Source organism: Corylus avellana, chromosome ca6 (assembly GCF_901000735.1).
Source record: "Corylus avellana chromosome ca6, CavTom2PMs-1.0".
NCBI lineage: Eukaryota > Viridiplantae > Streptophyta > Magnoliopsida > Fagales > Betulaceae > Corylus > Corylus avellana.
This window is the reverse complement of record NC_081546.1, coordinates 6,533,424-6,556,688: the sequence shown is the minus strand read 5'-3', so window position 1 is coordinate 6,556,688 and position 23,265 is coordinate 6,533,424. Positions and strand designations below refer to the sequence as shown.

The following is a 23,265-nucleotide window of genomic DNA, read 5'->3' as shown; positions in this document are numbered from 1 at the left end:
TATTGTATATCATTAGCGGCGACCTAGAAGTTGCCGCTATTTATATGTCATTAGCGGCGACATAGAGTTGCCGCTAATGATAAAAGAAAATTGAAAAAATAAAAATAAAAAAAGTCAATAGCGGCAACTTAGAGTTGCCGCTATTGCTCTATCATTAGCGGCAACTCATAGTTGCCGCTATTTATCCAGCATTACCGGCGACATAATAAGAAAATTAAAAAAAAAAATTGGAAAACGTCAATAGCGGCAACTTGAAGTTGCCGCTATTTCTCTATCATTAGCGGCAACCCAGAGTTGCCGCTATTTAAACAATATTATCGGCAACTATATTTGTAATAAGAAAATTAAAAAAAAATAAATTGGAAAAGGTCAATAGCGGCAACATGAAGTTGCCGCTATTTGTCTGTAATTAGCGGCAACTTAGATGTTGCTGCTAATGAATTAAAAAATATAAACTTAATAGCGGCGACCCGTAGGTCGCCGCTATTTAAAAAAAAAAAAAACACACATATATATATATATATATATACATACATATGCAAACACTACACACTTGAACCAGGAAAGAAAAAACTGCAAAATAACATTATTCAAAAGCAAGAATACAAGAAAAATACACACACACACACACACACACATATATATATATATATATATTCATATGCAAACACTACACACTTGAACCAGGAAAGAAAAAACTGCAAAATAACATTATTCAAAAGCAAGAATACAAGAAAAATACATTACTTAAAAAAGGTCCTGTTCAAACAACTATATACCTCCTCATGGAGTAGAAGAGTGCAACTTTCTATTTAATCTTAGTCAATCAACAATCAAGATTTAGTCAATTTTAAGCAACATAGAAGCATGAAAGGAGGAGGTAATAAAAGTATTTGTAATTTGATGAAAAAAATAATTTTACAAGCCAAGTTTTATCTGTATCTTTAAAAATAATATCCATAACCTATATTACACACACCACCACTTAGAACCGACAATTAAAAGTGAAAATGAGTAATTTATCATGATTTATTACCTAAATACTGTTCTACATTTGACAGGGGTAGGCAGACAGAAGTTTCTTTGGCAAAGGTTACATGACTTTGGCTAAGAATTTGACTGCCATGGTAATACACAATCCAAAATATAAAATTACTTAAGCTTTTCAATTATATACCAAGGTACATATTAACTGCTAAATCACAAGGCTTGTCAACTAGTTTATAATAGACCAAGAAAGAGATGGGAGTAGACGGTGAGGGATTAGTCACGTAACTGATGTTCAGATGATATCAAGCATATAATTTGAAGAAAACATGCAGGTAACAACTTGAATGCCCAAAATTTTGGAAGCTAACCAAGATGTAAAGAACCAAAGCAGCCCAAAAGGTTATAAGAAGCCCTTTACTTATCCACTAAAGAAAAGGTCATTAGAAATTCTAAAAGACATGATTTATTACCTAAATCTTTCTTAGCTTGTTCTGTTTTCCCCTGTTCTTGCAATTTCATATATCGCTCATGAGCTTTCTGTTTCTCTATCTCCTCTCTGCATGATACACAAAAGTTGATAATAAATACAATTGCTTTACATGCAAATCTGTTCAAAGTATAAAACCAATTTGAACATCAGCCTACTCCTTAATTATTGGTTCCAAACAGATAAAGTAAAAAACAAAAAAACAAACAAACACTAGGTGTACTCATTTGAACCCAAAATTGCAGAGTCGGCTAATCTCATATCATATATGCACACACTTTGTACCCCTGATCTCATTTTGTTTGGCAAATTACAACCAAAATACACCCTGTATTTTTAAAACCTCAAACAACAGTAGCCAATTGACTACTTTCATGCTATATATATATATATATATATATTATTTTCCAGATAATTAACCATGAAACCCTTCTTTGTCGAAAGAAAATAACTTAATTATACAATACATACTACGAAAAAGATAACTTAGATTGCAATACGCACCCATAGAGAACCCAACAAAACAAATCCAAAACCAAAACTCCATAAATCAGGAAGCAACTAAACCTTTAAAGACGACAACACTTATTTCCCCAAAAATCACCAAGAATCAAATTATCTCAAATAAAGTCAAGAAGCCAAGAAAATAGAGAACAGACTATTACCTTGGATGCACTACCTTTAGGCCATCCAAGGCCTAATCCTCCTCCACCGTTGCTGGACAAAAGATCAAAAATTTCTTCGTTATATATCTCCAAGACCGTCCTTCCTCCCCATCTCCAATAAAAATAACATGTACACTACAATTGCAAACCGTGTTCAACAAAAGCAAGAATCTCCTCAACATATATTTGACAAATTCCACAAGAACAAATTCAGTCCTTTCTTTGGGATTTTTTAAGAATATCTAATAAATCATAATCCTCTTTTATCTCACACTAGAATGCTTTATTGAACATGTTTATCTTATTCAAAGCTTGTGCTCCTATCCCACTTCAGCAAGCATGTTGACAATTGGTATAGAAATTCATACTCTGTGATCAACTCAGAGATCATTTCAAAATTCACAAAACAACACAAATGACTTCTTCCTCCCAAATCCTAGGAATAAATTTAAAAATAAAAAATAAATAATAACTGAGTTGAAGCAATAGCATCAAATCTCCCCCCCTGTATGATTGCAGTGAAAATCAAAAAAACAAAAAAAAAAATATTTGAGTGGATATCAAGCAATTTTTATGCCTCCAAAAGATAAATATTTCATTTCCTTTTTATTCTTAAGAGTTATTTTATTTGCTTCCAAACTAAATTCTTAAATTCTTTTATTTTCTTTTCGTTGTTGCCAAAGTGGCACCAACCTGACCTACTAAATTCTTAAAAAAAAATAAAAAAATATAAAGGTGAATTCCATAGCTTACCTTTTCTCTACATGATTGATCCTTATTGGTCATGCAATTGGGCAGCTAAATCTAGGCCATCGACATTGCTCACCTATGAAACAAAATTAGGTGCTCAAAGGTGGCTCAAATGTCATGCTGTACAACAACATTACAGCATTATGATGATTATGTTGGACTTTACCAAGCAAGTATGAAATAAGAGCCTAAGCTATATAAAAAAACTGGTAGGATTTCTGTAAATCAATACTGCACCTTGCCAGTAGACAAATTTGCATGATGGGAACACAAAAAGAGCTTTAGATGTGATACACATCGAGTATCAGCAACAGCCTATTTCATCAAAAACCGTCAAAACACAACTTGGCAATGTCATTCCATACAGTCAGACGCCCATGAGGAACTTTGTATCCCTTGGGTTCTTATACCTCCATTTAGGAAAAGGAAAACCATCATGTGCTTCCGATTCATATTTTTTACATAGCCCCATCAAAGTAAGGATGGTGAAACATTATTATCTCTCAAGTTTGCAAAAGAACAACCATCTCCAAAGATTAGAGCAGAAAGCATTGAGAAATTACCAGATACAGTACACACATGAATCATTCCTCCCACAAATAAAGTAAGATTCCATATATTTTATAATTGATTCATGAAATTCAATTAGAATCAACAATAAAATCTAAGGACCTACCCTTGAAATCCCAATATCTAAACAAACTAAATATATCTCAATGGGCTCTCTCCGGTCTTAACGCATCTCAGTGAGTTCAATCTAGCATAAATAAAGAAAGAAGAAGTCCTACATGCAAGAACAACGTTTACAACAATAGAACAAATGGGAGATTAATCAAATACGTACACCACCTAGAAAATCACCAAAAGCAAAAGAAAGAATATGAAAAGCATCTCATTGAATTCAAATTAGCGACTAATACAAAACTATATCTTCTACTCCAATCTTAAGGGCAAAAGATGTGCCACTTGAACTAGAGCTCATTGGTCAGTCACCTCCTTTTTGGAGAGGGGAAAAAAGGATAAATTTGGCAACATCTATGCCCTTAGTACAAATTGTATTACAAATTATAACATGGTAGATGATTGAACAAGAAAAAGTATGCTGACAAATACAGAAGGTTCAAGCACCCAAAAAATAAAAAAATAAAAAAATAAGAAAAAGAAAAAAGTGGAGGAATACAAATAAAGAAACCTGTTGTTCGTAAACTATGAGTTTCAAGAACCAGCATCAGCAAAGCAAAGAATTCATCTTCATAGTCTAACACCCTGTGGAGGAAGGGTCTTCTTAAAGCCAGTACCTGTGGAACAACGCACAACCCTGAACATACAAGTTTGTGAAGTAAACAATAAGCGATTAATAGTGAGTTAGAAATTTGAGACTGGAGAGGCTTGAGAGGTGCAGTAAAAACCATTACGGCTATTTGTTTCTCAGTAACTGCAGATAACTTGAGTTATCAACTCTCAAATTGTGCAACAAGCAAGTGTAGAAGCAAGCAACGTTTAATAGCACAAGTTTCTTTGAATTATTAATAGAATCATATTAAAAGAACAAAAGATGAAACCCAGAGCAAACAAAGAAGCATAGCATACACATTTAAATTCCTTATAGACATCCTGCACTGCACCGCTGCACATAAAGTTTTGAATTTCCTTAAGCAGCGCAAAAGATTTGAAGGGTCTTCCCTAATTCCCACAGATTATCCAGAATGTTTTTATCAACAGTGTTTAAGATGTCTCAGCGGCAGCCTCAAACACTAAGTAAAGAGTGTCCCTCAACGACATTATCGTGCCAATTTCATAGAAAAAAGCTACAGTGCTACACCACCACGTTACTGAGAAGATTTATAGAGATATATCAATCACAAAAATGAACAAAATGAATACGTTTTCCTCACTATATAACAAATATTGGAGGTCACGAATACGTTTCCAATGCTAAAAAACTACTTTCTGGGTCGTCAAGCTATCAAATTGACAACCTAAGAAATAAGATAAATAGCATTTGAGAAGTACTTTCAGCTGGGTTTGAAAGCAAAGTATGCGGTGAAGTTGTCCAGGAAGAAAGAAAACAAAACAAAAAAAAAAAAAAAAATTTATATCATGAAACTTTAGTTTCATGATATAAAAAGACATCATTTCACCATCAAAGCCAATGTTCACAGAAAAGAAAACAACATATGCAAGCTCAACTCAAAATTACAGGGAACGAAAACAAAGACCCAGATCCATAAACAGCCCCAAAACACGAAAATACACAGACCCACGTACATACCAAGAGGATGTGCGTATGTGGGTCCGATCCGATTCGATTCGATCTAGGTCCGTCTATCTTCTCCTTCTCCTTCTTCTTCTTCCTCTTCCTGTCTTGTTGATTTCGTTGTTTCTCGGAGTGAGATCGAGAGAGAGAGTGAGAGTGAGAGAGAGTGATTTTATTTTGAGTCAGACTGTTTTTGGGACTTTGAGTCAGAAAGCCAAAAAAAAATTGGTATGAAAATTTCATAAAATTTCAGAAAATTAGCGCCAATTTCAGAGATGGCGCTAATTGCATTTGGTACAACCATTAGCGGCGACAACAGTCGCCGCTAATTATCTCAAATAGCGGCGATGCAATATGTCGCCGCTATTTAGGTATTTTTTTTTAATAAGCAAATTATACTTACAATTTTTGTTCTGCGGCGATGAAACGTTTTCGTAAATTTATACCCACTGGCCCAGCACAATTGTAATGCCAACTCTGTCTACAAAAGAAAACAAACAGGGAAATAATCCATCATAACAAAATAACAACAGATTCACGACGCTAACACTGGCCACCGAAGAGAAAGACCCAAATCAGCGTTAACGCCATTTGGTTGTGCTTTAATTTCTTTTGGTTCCGAGCGGAAGAGAAGGAGCCAAATCAGCGTTAAAACCAAAAACAGAGAATTGCTAAAAAGAACAATTGTGCAGCAATAATAGAAACGGCAGAGACAGAGAATTGTGCAGCAATTTAATTTCAATTGTGCAGCAAGCCAAAAAGAACAAACAGAGAATTGCTAAAACCAAAAACAGAGACAGATGGAGAGATAGAGAACCTGCGTTAGAGAAAGAAAAGGAAAATAGAGAAGAAAGAATAAATGATGGTTTAAAATTAAATTTTAAACCATCCGATGGTTTAAAATATGCCATCCTAGATCTATATTATATTATATTATAATATAATATAATATAATGATGGTTTAATTTCCTTCAGATATGCCATCCGATGGTTTAAAATTTTAAAATTTTAGTGTTTCACTTAAAACGATGGTTTTAATATCAAATTTTATTTTGATATGCCATCCTACTTAAAGCTCTCCAATTATATTATATTATATTATAGACAAATGCTTGATTTTATTAAAACGTTCATCCTCTGGCCATTTTAATCCTAGGCGACATGGTCAATTTTTCAAAAATATATTAATTTATTGTTTAAAGTCTATTAATTTTAAAATGGACTATGCCACCTATGATTAAAATGGCCAAAAGATAAACTTTTTAATGAAGCCAAGCATTTCTCTATATTATATTATATTAGATATTAGATATTAGATTATATTAGATTAGATATTAGATTATATTATAAATAAATAATTAATTATAAAATAATACAAAATCCAAATATAATATAAGATCAATATAACTATGGCACTAAGATAATATAAAAAGCTTACAGTTTAGTTGAATGTTCGATCGAACCTAGAATTGTATCCAATTTGATCTATCAATTGATCATATCATGATCAATCGAACTAATTTATTAGGATCGATCGGATGTTTGTTTTTTTAATTTTTCTCTTGTAATATGTTTTTATTATTATAATATTAACTAAAAATTTCTGTTTAATAAATTTTTATGATAAAGATCTTTAAGTTGATAGTTATCTTATAATTAATTATAAAATAATACAAAATCCAAATATAATATAAGATCAATATAACTAAGACACTAAGATAATACAAAAAGCTTACAAACCTTCAATTATATCCAGTTTGAACTATCAAATTATTCATATCACGATCAGTCGAACTAATTCACTGGGATCGATCGGATGTTTGATCGAACATTTAATCCTATCACGATCAATCGAACTAATTCATTAGGATCAATCGGATGTTTAATTGATCATTTGATCCTATCACGATCAATCGAACTAATTCACAAGGATCGATGAAATGTTTGACCGATCATTTGATCATATCGTGATCAATCGAACTAATTCCTTAGGATCGATCAGATGTTTGATCGATCGTTTGATCCTATCACGATCAATCGAACTAATTTACCTGGATCGATCGGATGTTTGATCGATCATTCGATCTTATCACGATCAATCAAATTAATTCAGTAGGATCAATCGGATGTTTGATCAATAATTTGATCCTATCACGATCAATCGAATTAATTTAGTAAAATCGATTAAACATTTGATTCTATCAAGATCAATCGAGCTAATTCATTAGGATCGATCAGATGTTTGATCGAACATCTGATCCTATCACGATTAATCGAACTAATTCATTAGGATCGATCGAATGTTTAATCGATCATTTCAACATATCACGATCAATCAAACTAATTCATTTAGATCGATCGGATGTTTGATCGAACATTTGATCTTATCATGATCAATCGAACTAATTCATTAGGATCAATCGGATGTTCAATCAATCATTTGTTCTTATCACGATCAATCGAACTAATTCATTAGGATCAATCGGATGTTCGATCAATCATTTGTTCTTATCACGATCAATCGAACTAATTCATTAAGATCATATCACGATCAATCGAACTAATTCACCTGGATCGATCGATCATTTGATCCTACCACGATCAATTGAATTAATTCACCAAGATCCCTCGATTGTTTGATCAAACATTTAAATAAGAATAAGAATAAGAAATAGAAAACTTCAATAATAATTAATAGGAGAATTTGTTCTCTTTAAAAGGAAAAAATAAATATTGATTTTTTTATAAAAAATACGAATAGAAAATAGAAAATAGAAAAAAGAAAAAATTCACCAATAATTAATATAAAAGAAATAATGACATATTATTGGAGGTGAATTTTTGGTAAATAATATTTTCTATTATATATGTAAGGTCAATAGCATTGCCCCAATATTTATAATTTAATTAATTAATTTTTTTTTATTATTATTATTTTTTCAGTGGTAAATAGCGGCAACTTTATATCGCCGCTAATAGGCCAAGTATTTTTTTATTTGTTTTTTGTCTGGACGATTAGCGGCAACTACAAACGTTGTTGCTATTGATCCTCCAATAGCGGCAACTTTTAAAGTTGCCGCTATTAGGTCCTCAATAGCGGCAACTTCATGTTGCCGCTACTAGGCCAAGTATTTTTTTATTTTTTTTGTCTGGACGATTAGCGGCAACTATCAAAGTTGCCGCTATTGATACTCCAATAGCGGCAACATAGAACGTTGCCGCTATTAGGCCATTAATAGCGGCAACTTAAAGTTGCCGCTATTAGGCCAAGTATTTTCTTATTTGATTTTTGTTTGGACGATTAGCGGCAACTACGAAAGTTGCCGCTATTGATTCTCTAATAGCGGCAACTTAACGTTGCCGCTATTAGGCCAAGTATTTTCTTATTTGATTTTTGTCTGGACGATTAGCGGCAACTACGAAAGTTGCCGCTATTGATTCTCTAATAGCGGCAACTTTCAACGTTGCCGCTATTAGGCCCTCAATAGCGGCCACTTTAAGTTGCCGCTATTAGGCCAAGTATTTTTTTTATTTGTTTTTTGTCTTGACGATTAGCGGCAACTACTAAAGTCGCCGCTATTTATCCTCTAATAGCGGCAACTGTCAACGTTGCCGCTATTAGGCCCTCAATAGCGGCAACTTTATGTTGCCGCTATTAGGCCAAGTATTTTTTATTTTCTTTTTGTCTTGACGATTAGCGGCAACTACTAAAGTTGCCGCTATTGATCCTCTAATAGCGGCAACGTCTAAAGTTGCCGCTATTAGGCCCTCAATAGCGGCAACTTTATGTTGCCGCTATTAGGCCAAGTATTTTTTTATTTGTTTTTGTCTTGACAATTAGCGGCAACTACCAAAGTGGCCGCTATTGATCCTCTAATAGCGGCAACTTTAAACGTTGCCGCTATTAGGCCCTCAATAGCGGCAACATTATGTTGCCGCTATTAGGCCAAGTATTTTTTTATTTGTTTTTTTGTCTTGACGATTAGCGGCAACTACCAAAGTTGCCGCTATTGATCCTCTAATAGCGGCAACTTTTAAAGTTGCCGCTGTTGCGCTCCTAATAGCGGCAATAGATTGTTGCCACTAATTGTGTTTAAATAGCGGCAACTGAAATCGCCGCTATTGAGTGCCTAACAGCGGCAACTTGTTAATGTTGCCGCTGATGGGTAGTAAATAGCAGCAAGATGAGTCGCCGCTATTAGTGTTGCTGCTAAATATCGTAATTTTTGGTATTTAGCGTCCGCGATTAGCGGCGACAATAAAGTCGCCGCTAATGGCCTCTCATTAGCGGCAACTTTTAGTAGTTGCCGCTAATAACCCCTCATTAGCGGCAACTTTTGGGTCGCCGCTAATAATTTGGTTGCTAATGACCAAATTTCTTGTAGTGTCATAAAAATGACTTTAATCTTCCGTTAACCCATGTATAATTACATTTAAGGAATAGATCTGCTTCGTGCAGATTACATCTAAGACATGGGTAGCCCAAATAAAAAATAAATAAAAAATAAAAAATAAAACTAGAAACTAAAAATCTGGTTGTGAGAGTTAAGCCTTCACACTGATCTACTCCATCCTCAACTCGAAGGCCAGGACAACAAATTCATCCTCAACCCGAAGGCGAGGATAAACAAAATAAAAAACAAAAAATAAAAACCCCATAAGCAACAACGGAAGAGCACGGCATCATAGACATCCATTCGGAAGACACACCTTAATCGAAGAAGACGATTAGATTTAAGGTTGAAGATATTAGATCTAAAATAACCTGTCAGAAATGAAGACTGGTGAAGCCTACAGAGAAGACGCCGAACACTGCTACCGTGAAAGGGGAGGATGGAAGATCTAGATCTAAATCTTTCATTCTCTTGAAGTTCTTCTTGGTGTTGTTTAGAAGAAAAAAAGAGAGAGAAGAATTTTAGAGAAAAGGCAAAGCCTCTAATTCATTACTTTTTAATTGAGATTGCCACTTGATTATATATGATTTGATATGTTGTCAACTACTTAATTACCTCTCTTACCCACAAAAAAAAAAAAAAAAAAAAAAGTACTTAATTACCTCAAATATAGAATGGTTTGAATGATAGATCGCCCGATAAATAGAAATATTTGGAGATTTCCATTGACCAATTTTGTTAGAGTAAAGAAAAGGAGCACAGCCTGCAGAGACTAGCTGGCCGGCCGGAAGTTAATCAATTCAGCCGAGCTAAAGCTTGAAATAATGGAAAACTTCTCGTGTTACATTAATGGAGGTGGGTGGCTATTAATTACAACTAGTTGTAGCAATAATATTAGTACAATGCATGAGTGTTTTGATGGGTGTGTAGCAATAATATTAGTTCAATGTATGAGTATTTTTAAGGGTGAATAAGAATGCTAAGAGCATTCACATCCAGTTTAACAAATATTTAGCTAAATTATCACTTTTTTTTTTTTTTTTAACTATCAAGTTTTCAAAAGTACTTATGTTCAACTCAGCATTTTATCTATTAATTTTCACTTTTACATTTAAAATATTGTTTATTTATCAACTTTCTTTATTTCCAAAAAGAGAGAGAACGAGATTGGATTTTTTTATTTATTATTAGGTATGGATTGTTGAGCTACTATAATAGCTAACCAAACTCTTAGCTACTTTGGCTAGGTAGATGCGGGGTATTTTTGCTACATGTTGAGCTAGATGCTAGTGTTCTTAATTAGCAACCATAATAAGTGTTGAGACTTTTCTTTAGAGAAGTACGGGTTTATAACTCAAGCTATATTAGTTGACTGGTGAGTGGCATCCATTTATCTACAATTTGAAAACACACATTAATTTTTCTATTTTTAAAATCATAATTTTTTTAAAAAAAACACACTCCTAAACGATACATTTTTTGGATTTGCTTCACCATTAAATTTCGCTTTTTATGGGGCACACACTCTCTCTCCTATGTGTCTCTGTGTCTGTAGAATAATTGAATAATTGAGATGAAATGTCCTTGACTCAAGTTCAGAAGCCTACTTAAGTCCTTGACCCTATGTTTATTAATTTATAGACGAGGAATTTATTAGTCTATAAAAGAAGAAGAAGAAGAAAAGGTGGGGTAAAGAAAAGAGATGATCAGCATGTAGCAATATATATATATATAAATAGGAGAATTTTGCATGGGAGTGGGTACATGGTATAAGATGAGAAAGACAATATATATGTGAGTGACTGGAAGAGGATGTGATGGAGAGGGACAGATATGTCAATCTCATACACAGAGGACAAAGCCTGGAGCTGGTTAAGTATATTAGTGCACTAGAAAGACAAACGGGTATCTTGTCCGGTCCATTATCATCAGATGCCATTAATTTCCTCGTGGGATCCATCTCCCCTCGTGACTTCTTAATGTTTCTCAAGAGTTTGAACCTCTTTGACTCACCCTCCCTACCTCCGTAGCATTGCTTTTTCTCAGTTTAATTAAATTATCATATATATATATATATATATATAATATATGAATATTAATAATAGGGCCGGGGCATGAGATGGTTGTGTTTCTCACGGTGCAGGAAAGGGACCAGTGAAACGGACAAAAGAGAGTGCAAGAAGAGACAGAAGAAAGAACCTTGTAGCTTGTCGTATAGAATACAGATTTTGATTCTTTCACTTTAGAAAGAGTGAGATAAAGAAAGTGTTTTGTAATATAATAATCTCATCATCTGCCACCATTACTTTTTTTAAAAAATAAATAAATAATTCAGAGTTTTTATCCGTATTCGCTCTATGTTTTAAGTTGTCTCTCCTTGAAATTCTCGTTTCACATTATATCAAACTAAAAACTGGGGTTATTTTTTTAATAATAATTATTATTAATAGGGAGACGTATTTTTCGAAAGGTATCGGCGGTGGTCATGTGAGGGGAGGTGGGGCTGGTTCACTTTCACTGCGTTTTAGAAATTAGAATAGAATCTTCTTGGCTCTCAACTTGGTGGAAAGAGAAAGAGAAAGAGAAAGAGGAAGGTTGTGTGTACATGTTTTTGGGTGATTTTGCTAGTCATGCTGGTGGGCTCGCTAGGATCTGTCTCAGTTGCTGACAATTTGTGAGGGAAAAATCAGCCTTTGTTTCTAGATTTCCATACTTTTGTGGACCCCTTCCTCCACTCTCTCACACATGTCTTGCATTATTCAGGCACAAATTAATGCTTCATCAAATATTCAAATTACTCACTCCCCAACCCCTTCTTTATAATCATAAACTCTTTTAATTATCTTCTTCAATATCCTCACTTAATGAGATTGATTATATTTTTCTATAATCACCAAAATTTTACTTCTGGGTGTGGCATCTACACACACAGTAGATATAAGCTATGGTGCCTTTTTCTGTGCGAGAGAGAGAGGGAAAAAAAATAGTTCTAAATTGATGTTTGGTGAGGAGGTACATGGGAAATATTCCAGAAATATGCACGTAACATGAACAAGGGAATAGGGTGGTGGAAATAAATATATGTAGTCTGAGGAAACAAACAAAACAGGAATCACGAGAATGGGATACCCACAGAACCATAAAAAATAAAAGGACTACTGTCTCCATGACAGCCGCTGCAATTGCTCAGAGAATGCAGGCAGGGGTAGGAGCGTGAAGGGGGGAATTAAGCGGGGAAGAAAAATAAGGGAGAGAAACAAGAGGGTTTCCAAGGTCTTCTTCTCATACACAGGAAGGCCATTTCCCATTATAATTGAATATCGGGACTTGAAGCTGACAGTGCTAACTTCGTGCTTCTGTCTGTTTTTATTTATTATTATTTTTTTATTAAGGAAAATATATATATATATTTGAGTGTCACATGCAAATGCTAATTTCGTACCTCTTCTTCTTCTCTACCCTGTGATATTTGTGGATATATATATATATATAGATGTGTATTTGGATTATTAATTATACAAATTAATAGATTGCTTTGCATTTTCTCATTACTTTATGTGTGTGATTAAACTTAAGTAGTTTTCTTTTTCTTTTTTTCACCAATATATGTGAGATATAAACAAGCTCTTGATAAAAAAAAAATGTATATAGTGGTTTTGCTTTTTGATTATAACGTGTTATAAAGGTGAAAGTAATTTTATGTGTTTTATGAGTATTTTACATATTAAGTTGTTTACTAATGCCTCCTTTTTTTCTTTTTGTTTTGGTAAAAAAAAATTAATTAACCTAAAATCCAATGCCAAACAAGCCTTTCCCTCAAAAGGAAGACAAAAAGCTTAAACATTTGATTTTCTATTTTTTATTCTAATTTTATCTACATTAATTATTTTTTATCAATTTGAATTTTTAGAATAAATGATGGTTTAACGTAATATCAAAAGTAAATATTTTGAATTCAAACCTTATTTTAGTTGTTCACATTTTATTTTAATTTAAATATTTCACGAGTCTAGATTTATTTCAATTAGGCTTTACTAATTAAGTAAGAGTTTTAAATTAGAAAATACTTTAAAACTTAAACTTGGTGATTTGACCAAACATTTTACTTTCACCTGAGCAGTAAAAAAAATACAAAAACCGCTCTTTAGCTCTTTCTCTCTAAAAGGTATTGGGAAACTAGTTCTCTAACCTATTTCTAAAGGAAAAGAAAAGCATTGGCTTGTTAAGCAATGATTAATGTCGATCAAATTTATCCCCATTTCGAAATCGGAAAAGAGCTAAGAGAATTACATGTAAAAGTAAGAAATTATGCGGGTGGGGAACCAGGACAGTTTAACTTTGTTTTTCCAATAATGAGAATCATAGGCATGATCAAAATAATCAGTTGAGTATCTATGTGAAATAATTAGTCATCATTTTCCTATTCTTTCACTTTGCCCTGCTTCTGTCCCTACCGCCAATACACCCATCCCCCTCCCCCTCTCTCACACTTAGATGAATCCCTCTTTTATTGGATCCCTCATTAACCACTCATTACAATGTTTTTCATCCAATCTTGTTCAAATTATGACACCTGTTAATTGGAAGGGAAATTATCTTGGACACGTCAGTAATTGGATTAGAAGGCATGGAAAGTGGGTGCCTCCAAAGGACACAGAGAGAAAAGGGGGGAGGTGGGGATGTACGTATATAAAAACAAATATTTCTCGGGCCATTACAAAGAAAGGAAAAGCTGTAAAAATTTTGTTCCCAGTAATCCATGGAAACTTTTGGGGCCAATAATTCAATCACCTGGACACGTAAGCCAAAAAAAAGAAGAAGCCGAGCCGAGGAAGAAGAGCCAGAGATGGAGGCTCAAAGTAGGCTAGGCTAGAGGGTGTGGTATTATTATTGTATGGTAGTGAGTAAAGGTAGTAGTAGTGGCAGAGAGAGCAAGACCCCAAGCCATATGATATATTGAAGTTTGGAATATTGTGAGAGAGAGATAAGAAGGAGAAGAAGAAGGAGAAGAAAGTTAGAGAGAGAGAGAGAGAGAGAAGCAAATGGAAGAGAAGCATTAAGAAGGAAGAAATGTCGTCACTAAGAACAGGCTTTAAATCCCATCACGTAGTTCGATGTATCCTTTACCTTATATCTGCTGGAGGTAGTAGTAGAAAATGATGGGGATTCGAAATTGGAGACTGTGTTTGGTTGGTGACATTAAACAACAAAGGGAAAGCTACAAATTAGAAAGAGGACACTCGTTTGACGTGAAGTGAAACCACCTTCCCCTCTCGTTTCTTTTCTTTTTTTCTTTTTTTTTTTTCATTATTTTATTGTAACACCTTACTTTTCTTTATCTGACCTAAATACCCTTTATTCTACTTGCCTTACTTACCAAGATATTCAATCAGATATTCTGGGGACACTCAAGTGTGATGAAGAAGATTATAGAAGTCGTGTTGCCCAAAAAAGGAAATATATCTGGCGATAAAAATAGCATCGCAGTTAATGCCACGTTCTTGACAACTAAAAAAAAAAAGGTCTGAGAATTTTGAGAAGGGAAAGGGGAAAAAAAAACACATATATAGAATAGTAGTAATGAGGCGTTTGACTATTTAGCAGGAAAAAGAAAAAAAAAAAAAAAAAGCAGGGGTGGCAACGTCAATTTCCGAAGACAGTGCTGCACTGCACCATCCTCCTGTGCGTGATTTTAAGTGGGTGTGCGCGGGATCAATGTCAGGCCCTGAGAGAGAGAAAGAGAGAAAGAGAGAAAGAGAGTGTGTCACGGGTTTGTCTTGAAAGGCCCTTATTTCACAGTCCTAGACAGACAGACACATATTCTCTCACACTACATAACCGAGGAGGGAAACAAAACATATATATATATATATATATATACATTAAAAATAAAAAAAGAAAAAAACATTAATAATTAAAAAGAAAAAAACAACCGCATTACACAGTAGTACCACACCCCCTCTCCTCTCCAACATTTTTATCCAGCAACACAGCGCCCACTCTCACACTCTCACTCACTCCTCTCTCTTTCTCTCTGAGAAAAAGCTTTCAGCTTGATCTTCCAATGGCGCTTATGCTGGATAATTGCGAAGGCATCTTACTCTCTCTAGACTCGCACAAATCAGTCCCGGCTCCATTCCTCACAAAAACCTACCAACTAGTAGACGATCCCACCACCGACCACATAGTTTCGTGGGGCGAAGACGACGCCACCTTCATCGTTTGGCGGCCGCCGGAGTTCGCTCGCGACCTTCTCCCAAACTACTTCAAGCACAACAACTTCTCCAGCTTCGTCCGCCAGCTCAACACCTATGTACGTGTATATGTATATATGTGTGTATATATATATATATATATATATACTCTTTTGTGTCTGATCATTTCTGTGCTTTTTTACTGAACGGAATGTTTTTTCTTGCTGTTTTGCGTGTTCGGGAAAACTAGGGTTTTCGAAAGATTGTGCCGGACAGATGGGAGTTCGCCAACGAGTTCTTCAAGAAGGGAGAGAAGCACTTGCTGTGTGAGATCCATCGGAGGAAAACTGCTCAGCCGCAGGTAGGCATCAACCAACACCAACATCATCACCACCACCCGCATTCTGCACTCGGCGTCAACGGCCCGAGTTTCTTTCCCTTTCCCGGCCGAGCGAGCATCTCCCCTTCCGATTCCGACGAGCAAGCCAATTGGTCTGACTCGCCCCCACTCCCCTCCCCCACCGGAGTCTACAACAGCTCAGTGACAGCGCTTTCGGAGGACAACGAAAGACTCCGGCGAAGCAACTCGCTGCTAATGTCTGAGCTCGCGCACATGCGGAAGCTTTACAACGACATCATATATTTCGTACAGAACCATGTGAAACCTGTCGCTCCAAGCAATTCTTACCCTTCTTCTTTACTTCTCTGCAACGCCGCACCTTCACCCGCAGCTGCTACTCCTCTAACCACAACTAGCTCAATGGTGCAAAAGCCTTTGAACCAGATTCTTGGGTACTATCCGACGTCGTCTAACCCTAAACAAGCCCCATCCAACCACGTTATGAGCTGCTCATCAAGGAGCTCCATGACAATTCTTGAAGAACCCAACAACAATAGCTGCAAGACAAAGCTTTTCGGTGTCCCTCTTCAATATTCAAAAAAAAGATTGCACCCAGAGTACGGTGCTAATATTCCAATGAGCACCGAGACTAGCAAGGCTCGTTTGGTCTTGGAAAAGGATGATTTAGGCTTAAATCTCATGCCCCCTTCCGCATGTTAGTCCTTTCACAAATCTAGGCTCTCCTTTTCATTTTTTTTTTCTTCCGATTTTCTTGTTCCATGTTTTTTTCTTTTTGAGTCAGGAAGCTAGTCTGATGATATTAATATTGATGATATGTGTGTGCGTGCGTGCGTGTGGGTGTTTGTGAGTGAGTCTGTAAATAACTTTAGTGCCGGTATTATCTTTGTTCCCCTCCAGCTATGAATGCAGGTGGGTTTTGGTTAGAGCAAACGATTTAAATCTCCAATACCATCTTTTAATTTATTGCTTCTCCTTCTTCTGGTTCTTTTTTCTGATTATGATCTCCAATGTTCAGTTACATTAATAAATGCAGTGGAGAGAGAGAGAGAGATGGGTTTCCTGAGAAAGTTACAGGCTGGTGCCTGGTGGTTCATTGACAATTTCTCTAGGGCTTTCTCTCTGATTAGTCCATTAATGGATGGTACGTACAAGCACGACACAGAAAATAGCACAACTAAATTTAAAAACCTGCACTAAAAAGCAGCTGACAACAAATGACAATTCGTTCCTCAAAATCCCATATTAGCAGTCTCATTATTGTTTTTTTTATCATCGCCATTATTGTCGAAAAAGAAAGTATACCATGATTTGAAGAAAAAGAAGGCTGTCATGTTGTATGATGAAGATTATATATATAAATAATCTATTTCTCGTTTCTATGAACTGTCAGTCACGCAAGAGAGAGATTGAAGAAACTACAAGAGTGGGTTACTCGATGAAAGCGAAATATAAGAAAAACTAACTAAAAATGTGGTTTGAAATGTTTCTGTCAAGGCTTCTATACTTGTTCTTCTTCTGAGCACCAGAAACCTTCGCTTTTTCCTACTTTAAGTATCTGATCAACTTCTTCAAACTCTTTGGATCCTACCCTACTCTTTCACCCATTCCAAGCTCTTTTTCCTTTCTTCCACGCAAAAACCTGATACAAGAGAGAGACTTGAATGGTAGATAAAATAAACAAATCATTTTTTTCCCAAAAAACCCCCCATCTCTTTCATAGCTTTCCTTGTCCATTCGTCCAACATCCCTATACGAGTAAAGTTACACATAAAGTTTGACTAGGCATTTCCACTTGTTCTTTGCTTTTTCTTGACCCCCAATCTTTAATGTTTTTTCATGCTGGTTTTAAATTCCAAGACAATTTCTGTGAGAAGCAGATGAAAGATCTATTTCACGTCTCCAGTGAGATAAAAGTTTGGAATATATAATAGAATTAGAATATCTTTTTTTCTTCAATGATTTCATCTCATATGCCCCCCCACCCCCTAAAAAAAAAAAAAAAACCCTTGTGGAGAGCTTTTGTCCCTTTTGGAGAGTCGCACGTGGGAAGAATATGCACGAGTTTGAAGTAGGATAGGAATGGAAGGGGGTGGGGGTGGTAGAAAAGTGGGTGATGGGCTTTCAAAAGTGGATACGGATCATCCGGTAAAAGATGCTTTAGGAAGGGGGTTTGTGCGTTGCTGAAACAGCCTTATTGAAAGAAAGCACGTAAGATGGTTTTCTAGACTAGTATAAGAAAGGGGGAAAAAGATGGGAATTTGATTTAAAAAGACATGTTGGCTCAGTTTGTGTCTTTTGATCGAATGGACTTTGTTGACATTTTGTTCATCGCATTTCTTTTTGGTAGCACACTTTATTGACAATTTATACAATAATGGTAATTAAATCCATGTAGCAACATTTACAAAACATGCCTACGGGCTATAGCTACATTATGGTACATGTATGTATGCAAGTTTTCTCTTTTCTCTTTTCTCTTTTCTCTTTTTTCAATCACACAGGTGGAAGTGGAAGTTTCCAATTTAATTGGTAAAGCAGATTCAATTTGATTCAATTTCTCTTCAACCAAAATTATCTCTCTTTTTTTCTTTTTCTTTAATTGTTTTCTCCACCTTTTGTCTGAAGAAATTTTTGAAAATATTGTTTTTGGCATTCAATCCACAAGCAAATCTAATAACCAATTAAGTACTATTGTGAGAAGATTTTCCGTACTCTTAAGGCCATTTGTGCACAAAAAGATGCATATATATCAAACTTCAAAGGAGTTTTTTTTTTTTTTTTTTTTTTTTTAAGTACATAATTACCAACAAAAGAGAAAGCCAACAAGAAAACTCCCAAGGAGTAATTCTATTCATCAAGCTGACAAGAAACTGTGATTCTCATTATTTAAATTAATTTTTTAACATTGTGGGACTAAATGATAAATGGACTATTTTAATTGAAATTGGCGATAAATTGTAAAATTAAGGTTCAAATTCAAAACCCAATCATTGACACCAAGTACGAAATGTGGAAAGGTTTTGGTATTTTCTAATGAGAATGCTAGAAACTATATTTTTATCCTACGATATTGATGTATATATTATCAATTCCAACAATCTATTAAATTTTATTTTTTACAAAAAACGAAAAGCGATCCAAGGGTTGGTTGGGACTTGGGAGTGTCACTTTAACATTATAAAATAATTATCAGATAAAAATGTAATTTCTACCATTACTCTTTTAAAAGCTACTTATGAGTGTCTTTCCACTCCTCGTAAGAAATTAAGATTAAAAATAAAAGAGTGTAAGAAAGAGATTGTTAATTATTTTTCACCATGAGTATTTGGTAAAGTATGGGCGAATGAAAACATTTTCTATTAATTGTTTGAATTTACTTTTTAACAAATTATAATAAGGGTACAATTGTCAAACCACTCTTGCCCTCTTTATTTTTGGGGGGCAAAAATTTGTGGACCCGGATGAAGAGTCCCCACCCGTCCTTTTTTTTTTTTAATTTATCTTTTCTACTAGCTCGTCTAAATATGGAAAATGAGAATCAATCCATTCTCCATTTTTCTTAACCTTGCCTTAGAATCTGATTAGGATTACGTTGGAAAAATAGAGTTTTTAAGTTAAAAAGAGTTTTTGGACAAAAACTTTATTTTTAAGTTTTTATCAAAAGTGTTTTTAGTCATTTTTAAGCTTTTTAGACCCTTAAAAGCGCTTTTAATTTTTGTACCAAACGAATACTTTTTTCTTCAAACGAACTTTTTAAGTGTTAAAAGTACCTCTAGACTCCTCGAATGCAATTTTAAACAAGCCCTTAAACAAATTTGGCATAAGTTAGAAAAATTCTCTCTATGTATAATTTTTTTTTTTTTTTATAAGATGGCTTTTTTGCTTTGAATTAAGAACGAGCTTGAATTATACGTAAAGTTAGCTTACCCCTACGTGCTCCGATTATTACTTTTACACATCCAACATTAAGTGACGTCGCATTATTGAATTTTGCGTCCTCGTAAAATGTCCAATTCCTGGAACAGGTTGTTTAAGACAAGTTTTTGTTGGCATTATGGCTGACAGGGCCGGGTTGGAAACAAAAAAGAAGAGAGGAACAACGACGCCCTCTCCTCCAATAAAATTGGCTTTCTTAACCATCAAAAATTACTATTTTATTCATTAAAAAAACGAAAAAAACAAATTTTTTTTTTTAATCCAGATTCTCTAAGGCCCATTGGACCTGTTACTTTGGATTGTAAAGCCCCTCAGATGCAATAGGAGAGAGTCCATGATACACCTCTTGTTGGGGGTCAAAAAACTTTACCAATTAAACCGACACCCACAACAAAAGTATTGCTAATTGATAGAAGGATTGGCATTATATTAGACCCGTTTTGGGCGGACATGGGCCTTGTGGCACTGAATTTTTCACTTTTATAAATTAGGGATTAAAAGCATTTTGGGCCGAGATGTGTCAAGTGGTATTGCTTTTGGGCTTAAAAGGGATTTTGATGTGGCTATCAGATATAATTTTGCAGTGGCAACTGCGGTTATCAGTGATGCTTTAGAGAATATCATTCTAGCTGCTATTCAGAAGCTTCATTCCACTGATGTTTTCTTAGATGAAGCCTCTGCCACTCTCCTTGCCACTCGTTTGGCTGCTGCTTCTACAGGTTATGGTTGTTTTGCTTCGGAAGGGGATGTGCTTCTCGTGATTCCTATAGTTAATTAGTCTTATCTCTTCTCCACTTGACAGTTTGCCTCTATTGTATCTGACATTACTCTTGATATTTATTTCTTTCAAAGTTTGAGTGCTTTTTTTTTTTTTTTTTTTTTTTTCTTGATTTGCTTTCTGAACAAAGAAAACAAACGCTTGATTTATTATTATTATTATTTTTTCTTTGAAACGATAAATACACTATTTTCATAATTTTTTTTATTAAAGTAATTGTTAAAATGTTAGTCACATGAAATATACTTAATCTCATACAATGTATTCTTTTAATCTTTATTTTATTTTTTCCAATTATACTCAATGTGATATTCATTATGCGGCCGTTAACAAAGGAAAAAATATGATGGCCATGAGAAAAATGGCAAGGGACTATGTCTATGCCTTACATTATTGGTGTTGCATAGGTTTTGGCGGCCGGGAAGGTAATGGAAATTTACAAAGACCTGGGTCTTCACTCTTCAACACATCATAATGGAGGAAGATGCATCGGAAATTGTTCTTACCCCTACGACAGGAGAGATGCAACAGTAGCAAATACGAGAATGATGCAAAAATACTCTTTAAATGGTATCAAATCTTGGCCGGTAAAACATGTTAAAAGAAGTGCCAACAAAGCGGCGCATAGCCTTACAAAACCGGCGATTGGCCCACCCATCTCTAGATTAGGGTGTGGAAAAAAGATTTTCTCAGTTGTAGTTGTGATATTGTATTTGCTGAGGAAGAGATTATTAATATTGATTATAATAATTTCTGTTTTCACCTATAAAAAAAAAAAAAAAAAAAAAAACTAAATTTTATTAATAATTTCAACAGGAAGTTGATAAAGTAAACAATTGGTATTTGAATATATAATTCAAACAAGGGAGTGTGTTACACCATTTTAAAACCCTAGCAAAACCTTCGGTTACGGTCCTGAGAACAGAGCACACGAAACGCTCCTCTGTCTCTCTTGGTCTCGGTCCCAGACTCCCAGACCTCCTAAGTCCCACTCTCAATCAATGGAGGTAGTGGTGGCTTCGTCTTCCGTTGACGCCGGCATTGGCTGCTGGGAGCTACGAACGGGCGCGGAGCAACACCGTTACAAATCCTGCGCCTCTCCACCTCACGGCCTCGTCTGCGTCGGCCAACGCTTCCTCGCTTCCTCTCAGCTCCGTGTACCCTCCTCCTCCTCTGGCTCCATCCTCTACTGGTCCTGGTCCAAGGTACGCGAACACCTCTTTAGTCTTTATCATGTTGCCCATCTGTTTGACGATTTGCCTCAATGAACAATCGAATTAAGTACATGTTTCGTTTGTCATTGTATTTCTTATATCTGTATTTCTGGTTGTACAGCCTCAAGCAGAAGTTAAGAGCTTTCCAGCGGAACCGATCAAGGCGCTCGCTGCTAACCGTGAAGGCACTTACATTGTAGGTGGGGGTGTATCAGGGGAAATTTACTTGTGGGAGGTGAATTCTCTTTTTTTCAAATCTATTAACTTGGGCATAGTTGGGGTGCCTCTTTTTATTTTCCAGTTATCTTATTTTATGATGATTTAGGTTGCGAGTGGCAGACAGCTTAGGAAATGGCATGCTCATTATAGGGCTGTTAATTGCTTGGTATTTTCCGATGATGACTCGCTGCTGATTTCCGGTTCGGAGGATGGATCCGTTAAAGTTTGGTCCCTTTTAATGTACTTAATTCTCAGTTGTTTGTTCGCTCTTAGTTCATAATACTTTGTTTGATTGTTTTATTGCTTAGTAGAAGCTCACACTCTTGTCTCTCTCGTTGTTTAATGATTCAGGGTATTCGATGATGTAAGACGGAAGCAAGCTGATCATCTATATGAACACAATTTTTCAGAGCACACTCTGCCTGTTACTGATCTTGTAACAGGATATGGAGGATGCAATGCCATTATAGTGTCTGCTTCTGAGGATCGAACGTGTAAGGTTTGACATGCTCTTCCCTATATTATACTGTTTATAAATTTAGCTTAGGAAATTAAAATGGAAAGTAAGTAACTATAGACCTCAAGTGAATTTCAACCACGCTAAAGTTGCAAGTCGTGTCTAGGGTTAGCAAATCATACTTTTTATAGGATATTATTTTAAAAACAATGATTGGTTTGTAAAATAAGGGATGTTCTGTGATTGTTTAAGATTGCTTATTGTTACACAAGTTGGTATCTGTAAAGCTTCATCATCAATCTACTGATTATTATGTTTTAGAGGTGTAGATGCAATACACTATAGATCATCTTGTCCACTTATTGAGTGGCTTTCATGGAAAATCTTGTTTGCATGTATCAGACTACTCATTGGGGCTGGCGTAAATGTTTCTAATTTGAATAAAGATTGTAACAGAATTAGTATCTCCCTTTTAGAACTTATTATATGAATTACTCACGCTCAGCACCTGAATAGTTCTCTTAACTGTCTCCTACGTTATGTACACATGGCCCTGGAGTGTA

The 23,265-nt window shown here is 35.2% G+C and overlaps 2 protein-coding genes and 1 long non-coding RNA gene across 5 annotated transcripts in view; 2 read left to right on the top strand and 1 right to left on the bottom strand.

The window, feature by feature from the left end:
* Positions 1-985: 985 nt before the first annotated feature.
* On the bottom strand, positions 986-5,960 carry LOC132184829 (uncharacterized). Of its 3 annotated transcripts, none has more exons than XR_009440587.1 (6): positions 5,553-5,960; positions 5,165-5,336; positions 4,085-4,210; positions 2,896-2,968; positions 2,143-2,194; positions 986-1,546 (listed from the first exon to the last, which is right to left on the bottom strand). It is a non-coding gene; the product is annotated as an uncharacterized LOC132184829 (long non-coding RNA). The 3 variants fall into 3 exon arrangements; XR_009440586.1 differs by having other exon boundaries at positions 4,085-4,190; XR_009440588.1 differs by lacking the exon at positions 2,896-2,968 and having other exon boundaries at positions 4,085-4,190.
* Positions 5,961-15,477: 9,517 nt separating this feature from the next.
* On the top strand, positions 15,478-17,069 carry LOC132184315 (heat stress transcription factor B-4). Its single transcript, XM_059597898.1, has 2 exons — positions 15,478-15,856; positions 15,988-17,069. The coding sequence occupies exons 1-2, from the start codon at positions 15,608-15,610 to the stop codon at positions 16,795-16,797; spliced, it is 1,059 nt and encodes a 352-aa protein (XP_059453881.1). The 5' UTR covers positions 15,478-15,607; the 3' UTR covers positions 16,798-17,069.
* Positions 17,070-21,634: 4,565 nt separating this feature from the next.
* LOC132184164 (protein ROOT INITIATION DEFECTIVE 3) overlaps positions 21,635-23,265 on the top strand; it is a 5,089-nt gene continuing 3,458 nt past the window's right edge. The window contains exons 1-4 of the mRNA XM_059597679.1: positions 21,635-22,017; positions 22,148-22,261; positions 22,352-22,485; positions 22,597-22,744. Coding sequence (XP_059453662.1) covers positions 21,814-22,017; positions 22,148-22,261; positions 22,352-22,485; positions 22,597-22,744 — 600 coding nt within the window. The 5' untranslated portion in view covers positions 21,635-21,813. The remainder of the gene's footprint in view (positions 22,018-22,147; positions 22,262-22,351; positions 22,486-22,596; positions 22,745-23,265) is intronic.